Genomic DNA, 6946 nt, shown 5'->3' with positions numbered 1-6946 from the left:
GAAGACACAAGTAGACTTTCAGCATATAGGTCACATATACTGAAAATAAATAAAATCCACACAAGTTAATACTACAGAAACACAGAATGCTTATTTATTTTGCATAGTTTAGGCCTGCCCTTCATCATGTGATCTCAGTGTACGTTACAATATAATTAAAATAAGAATTCCAAACAAGTTCAGTCATGAAAACCTCCAGACTTGCAGCAGTAGCGAACATCCCAAAAATCTCCAGGCAAAAATAGGTACATATTTGCCCAGTACCAAAACACTGGAAATATTGGTGCCAGTTGGGTTTCCAGGAGGAAAGAATTCCACAGGTGTGGAACTACCACAGGGAAGCCCCTATCTCATATATAAGTGCAATTTTATCACATAAAAGCAGCAAATGTTATAAATTGCTCTGCTTCCAACATGACTTATACAGTGCAGCCATTCAAGCACTACCTATGTGAAATAAATTAGCTTGGATCCTTATAACCCCATGAGTGGGAACTCTGCTCAAGGATTGTTTCTGCTGGCACCCGGTTTCCACCAATTGCCACCTCATCTCCCTGTGTACCCCTAAAATCTGCTAAAGTGTTGTGGGCCCAGTTCAAGGGAGAAGGTGCTAGCCACAATCATCTAGCCACTTTTACCAGTGGGAACTTTCCTGAATCAAAAGCCTTTCCACTAACAGAAGTAAAGCTCGGAATCCAAACCAGTGGTTGATTGAAATGCATTCTGCTGATATTCGAAGGGTGACAGGTGGCCAATATTGATCAAGTAATTCATACTGATGAGTAGGTTGAGTTTTCCAAAGTAACAAACCATGACTGAATTTCTGTAATATAAACAATGAAAGTGTGGGGTGGGTGGGTGCTACATTGAAAAAAAGCCACCAAAAACAAGACATTTCATGTCATTTGGAGCTTCTTGAGGCTATACCCCTTTTAAAAAATAAACGTGTGCAGCTGAGACAAAAAATGGCCACAACTATAATAGATACTAATGGCTTAGCAAACTCAGGTGCTGAGTTAAAATGGTTATGTAACTCAAAACGGGGCTACTGATGAATAATGGGAACGTTTGCACAAATAGAAAAAAAAAATCTTAAGCAGGTGAAACTAACGGTTGCAACACTCTCCCCCCAAAAAACCACCTCGTTGAGGAAGTGGTCATGCCTTCATTGCCTGCCAATTCTTGAACCACAGCATATGCAGCAGCAGTTTCTCTCCCATGTTTTGCAACTGCGCCCTACCCTTCCACCTTATAGGAATTCTGAGTTTCCAATGGCAACTTACAATGTGGCACAGCTAAATTATGTGTGAAAAGTAGGGAAATCGGCTATATGTGCATGCATGCAAGTGTTACATATATGTGAAGACTGTGGCCACCATTTGGTCTCCAAAAGAGTCATATTTGAATCATTATACTAACGGAGTACTTTGCAAATTTACAAAGCCGCTTGCCTTAGTCACTCCCAATTCTTTCAGTTTAATGTTTTCAAGCTTAATAAACCACTAAACAGCATTTTGAAAAAGTGTCTTTACTTTAATGAGCTTAGTAACATCAAATCAACAATACAAAAAATGTGATTTCTTTTTCTTAGCTTTATACATTATTGTGGACCACCTGAAAACTGGACTAAAAAAGCACCTCTCATTAGTCCTGGCCTAAATGTTTGCAGTACATAAAAGGATAGATATTACTATGCGTTTTGTGAATGAAATGTGAACATTAACTTAAATAGCATAGATATATAGAAGGAAGTGCACTGTGTAATACTACAAAAATGTATGTTAGTGTAGGATGAAAAATGTTAAATTGCAATTAACAAATCTGAAGTTACTATACACTGATTTTCAATGTCCTAGTTTGGGCTTGTTTAAATTATTTAAACTATTTAAATTATTTTAAATAGTAGTAAAATTTTAAATATTTAAAATATATTTCCTCTATGAAGACCTGTTTATTGGAAGACAGTTTGAGTTTCCTTTTTAACATATATTACTTAAAGCAAAAGGAAAATGATACAATGTTCTGTTAAAGAAGGCTGTACAATCCAGTTGTATCACTTTTGATGCAAACAGAGGCTTAAAAGGAGAAGAAAAAAAAAATCAAATGATATACATCATTTAGAGATGTGGAAACAAATGTTTGTTGGATTACCAATATGCAGGTGCAAGTATTTAGTTTAGCACAGTGTTATCGATTTGTTTGCTTGCCCCCACTGATAAATTAAAAAAGAATGAGAACTTCATGTTTATACATTTGAGTGGGTACTGAATATTTGGAAATCACATGCACAACTGTAGCCAGCCAATTCCACATTCTTGCAGTATTATGAGAATGCAGAGACGCAAGTGACGAGTGTGTATCCTATTGAAATCAGCTACATCACAATCCTAAATACAAAGTGGAAGAAAGTCTGAACGGTTTCAACATACATTGTATTTAGGTGAGGTTTCAGGTGCTCAAACCCTATAACTCTACTTATTGTAAGCGCACTGGCAATTCTCCAAAGCATATCCAGCACTCTCTCAAAATTGCTACTTGCAGGGGGGGTGTCCTTGGAAGGAAGAAAACACAAGGCGGTTGTCTAAGACGAGTAACGTTCAATTTTTATCCCAGAATATTTAGAAAATGTCTCTGAGCAAATAACCGTATTTCTCAAGTAACGTTGCTGTTACTCTGCCCCTTTATAGCTACAAAACATATACCCTGGAATGCAACAAATACACAATTATTGCTACAGCAAAGGCAAGTTTCTTAAATCTGTTGGTATAAGATGCCTAAAACCTTCACTTACATTTTATTTTATTTTCCCAATGACATTTCATTCTCCTAAACTTGCTTAATTTTGGATACATAGGCCTTTCTTGAAACACAGAGAGGGCAAACAAGTTGATGCAAAAGAGTTCTCTGAGGGCAGGAAGTTGAACACCCATCTAGCAATACAAAACTGTCTTTTCCGTTCTACTCCCATATTCCTGAGAAAGTTTCTTATTGATAAAGTTGTCACCGACTCGGCACGAAGCTCCCAATTACTCAGAAGTAAGCTGCAATGATTTAAACGAGACTTAGTGGGCATAGGCTTTCATCCTGGGTCTACAACATGGGGCAACCCCAGCTCTTTTGTTTAACTATTAAACCAATATATGTGTAAGCTTGTGTTGAGATGTATATTACTTTGCTGTAGAAGAACACATTTTGTTTTTGCACTTTGAACCTTCAGTGACTGGTTCTTAAGTATTTCAATTCTAAAATGAGAAGTACGGTAGTATCTTCCTCCAGCTGAGCAGGCTATTGACATGATGGCCCCAAGGAGATTGCATCTATGTTATAAAAAGACTTTCAAATATCTTCCTAACACAACATACTCTCACAGAGCAATGCTACAAAAGAAAGTCTCAGAAGTTCTACAGGGCTTGGATAAACAGGTAAAAGACTGCAGCCTTAATTATGAGTGAAGATGTACATTTGTTTGCAGGGATATTGCTCAGTATATATGCTGAGGTTTCCAAGATAATTCAGCAGTATTACGCTTCTTTGTTTGCAGGTAAGATTCATGCCTGAAATGTTTCTAGGAAGAGGGTCAAGATGCAGCCCTAACACTGGTATACTTTGAGTCCAGACCATTAGTTCTTCTACAGAACTAGCAGAGATACAGCAAAATCACAGTCACAGTAATACAACTTGGCTTTTTTCAAGGCAAGTGCAGCATGAAGATATTTTAAGACAAATATCAACAAGAAATTTACCAAAATTTTCATTGCATCCCCCATCAGAAAAACGAAGTACCACCACATCCTACAATATAAAAACCTTTTGAAACTGCAGAGGTAAACCAACATAATAGGTATCAAGATCAAAAATGTTGTCCTTTGATATTTTGAAATCCTAGTTTAATTCATGATCACAGCCTTTCATTATTCTTTTACAAATCTAAGGTGCAATGAACATATGTACAACTAAAGAAAATACACCATGCTACATACAAGAATATCCTGATTGGCTAGTGAATGAAGAATCCTGCTTTCTTGGCTGAAATTAAGGCACTAAGTGGCAGTGAAAGGACAAATGAATTATATATATATATATATTTATGTATATATATTATCTGACAAAAGTACAATACGTTTAGTCCTTTTACAAGCAGAGGACTTACACATTTTGAATCCAAGACTGAGGTAAGGCATTCTGTTGGCAGATGAAGAAATTTTCCTACTGATCAGAGTTTAACACATTTGTAGTCTAAGTGGGACTACTGGTCCTACTGATTAAAAAAATAACCCAGCTGAGAAAGACAACTACAAAAGAACGTCTGAGGATTTGAAAAGGCACCAAGAAGCAAACAGTTCTGCCATTACCAATTTTTAAAAAATGTCAGCTGTGTTTAACACTGCATATATAGTCTATCCAATCATCAGTCTTCGGTATCCAGAAGAGAAATGTAGTAGCTATTCAATGAAAATTTCAATTATTCATGTTATTTTAGTAAGAAATTTATTTTCATTTATCAGAAAATAAAATGCAGTGTTTAAACACAACTTAACTTATAAAGCAAACTTATAAAGTCTAGTATGTCTTATTCCTGGTTAACACTGGAGGAAACCTGTATAAACAAAAGGATTATCTTAAGATATAGTTTACAATATGAAATTAATATATAAAAATGAACAGAATTTACTGAAAACCATGAAAAGTGTATTACAAAGATACACAAAACAATTGTAAGCCACAATATTTTCTCTGTGAAAAATACAACTATTTGTGAGATAAAATGTACAACTGATTTCTTTCCAAAGGGAAAAAAGCACAGTATAAAGAAAAATACGTTTTTCTTCAAAATAAAAAATGGGGGAAATAGTTAAAGTCATTGTTTTTCATTACAATATAATTTGACACAAAAGGATTGCACCAACTCCATGTTCAGCCTCCTGAACATAACAGCAGTAAAAGGAGTCCATAAAGCAGAAGGATAATTCTGAATTTGTGATGGCGATTATTCATGTACAGAATTTCATGTCATATTAGCTCTGTTTGCAAAATGTAGAAGACTCTACTTGATCAGACAAATGTAAATATTTGTTTACCACCTAGACTCTTCCTAGTGTACAGAGCCAGAAAAAGCCATGGTATTTTCACCGTAGCCCAAAAATATATATTTAGTGCATGCTTTGATCATTTCAAAAATAAACCTGTCATTTCAATACAAGAGTTTACAAAATAGAAAAAAAATCATTCTTCAGATTAAAAATGCAGTGAGGTTCATTTGTAGTTCCATTTTCATGGCAGCATAATTTTTCCACGGAACCAAGAAACCACAGATTCCTCAGACTCAGAATAGTCTGGCATGACCAGATTAACCAGAAATTCTCTGACCTTTCAGTTTCTCATGATGAGTGCTATAGAGGAAACAAATGTAACATTTGGGACAGTGTCCGTTATGAACATTTCTGCTGTACATGATTCAAAAGTTCACCAAACTTCTCAAAGAGGTCTTCTACCCATTTCATATTTTTCATGCATTGCTGTACAATCTCCTCCTGGCCTAGATCTGCACTCTTCTTTTGAACGGAAGAAATCTATTGAGGAGCAATGGAAGCAGGAGATTAGTTTGCAGGTATCTATTCATTCTCAATACTCTCAGAAGTCAGAGGTCTTACGTTTTAGTGGATTTATTCAGCCACCCACAAACCACCTGTGACCAAGGGGCAACCTCATAAACAAAATACAATGCACTGATACTAATGAACTTCCTTGTGTGGCCAAATACGTTCCTTGGCTAAAGCTCTGTTTCTGTACTCATAAATAACCTACAATATTATTTAACGACTTTGCACTCCCTGCAGGTATGCAGCTTGCGAGTACTTCTGGACCCAGCGCTGTCGCTTGAGGCTCAGGTGGCCTCGGCAGAGTGCCTTCCATTGGCTTTGGCCAGGGTGCTTACCAGGGCAAGATGGTTTGACCATATAATACCAATCCTAGTCCGACTGCATTGGCTGCCAATGATTTTCTGGGCCCAATTCAACCTGCTGGTTTTGACCTATAAAGCCTTAAACAGCTCAAGACTACACTACCTCTCTCTCTATATGAAGCAACTGGGACCCTGTAATCATCATCGGAGGCCCTCCACAAGAGGGCAGGAACACGAGATTAGGCAATTTCTGTGGTGGCTCCCCACTTGTGGAACACGCTCCCCAGGGAGGCTTGCCTGGCACTTCATTATATATCTTTAGGCACCAAGCAAAAACATTCCTCTTCTTTCGGGCCTTTGGCTAATTATACAATCTATGGCCTGTGTGTGTGTGTGGCGGCAGGGAGTACTGATTTTGTTTGTTACTATGGTATGCATTTTTACATTGCAACCCTGTATAAAAGTAACTAAATACCATAAATAAAACTGGCAAGTTTTTCTTTTGTCTGAGCTACCTGCATTCATTTCAATCCACAGAAATTGTTCAATGACTTAAGAAGCTTTCAGAATAACCTTAACGTTTCCTGTTCACAAAAGCTCTTGAAAACCCCATATTACTGTAACCAACAAATCTTAGTATTTTAACTAGTATAACTTCCACAGCATTTTTATTTATTTTATTTCAGAATTTATGAACTATTCCTAGATTTATAGATAAATGTGACAGAATCAGATAGAAAAAACTAAAAAATTGCTATCATCAACTTGATAAAAACTGACCTCAACTTTACACCTCAGAAACATGTGGTATTTGTAATGATGGAGTGAGTGATATAAAGAGCACAATGATATCTTTTCTGGATCTACAGCAAACTCCTGCAGAGAAAAATAGTTTTTATTAGCCATGAAGTTAACTATGAACTGAAGAGTTTATTGGTTCAATAATTATTCCAACCACTCAGAGATAATATGCACTTGTGAATACATTCATCCACACAAGGCCTGGGTCTAGATCAGGGGTCTGCAACCTTTAAGACAAAAAGA

At 36.5% G+C, this 6946-nt stretch overlaps 1 protein-coding gene across 1 annotated transcript in view; it reads right to left on the bottom strand.

Moving 5' to 3' along the window:
- Positions 1 to 3865: 3865 nt before the first annotated feature.
- Positions 3866 to 6946, bottom strand: part of QSER1 (glutamine and serine rich 1) — a 38246-nt gene continuing 35165 nt past the window's right edge. The window contains exons 12-13 of the mRNA XM_082191300.1: positions 6683 to 6778; positions 3866 to 5570 (exon numbers count right to left, since the gene is read on the bottom strand). Coding sequence (XP_082047426.1) covers positions 5430 to 5570; positions 6683 to 6778 — 237 coding nt within the window. The 3' untranslated portion in view covers positions 3866 to 5429. The remainder of the gene's footprint in view (positions 5571 to 6682; positions 6779 to 6946) is intronic.

The sequence above is a fragment of the Podarcis vaucheri genome (genome assembly GCF_965113315.1).
Source record: "Podarcis vaucheri genome assembly, chromosome: 1".
Classification (NCBI taxonomy): Eukaryota; Metazoa; Chordata; class Lepidosauria; order Squamata; family Lacertidae; genus Podarcis; species Podarcis vaucheri.
Note: the sequence above shows the minus strand (reverse complement) of the source record. Positions and strands in the feature narration are given on the sequence as shown.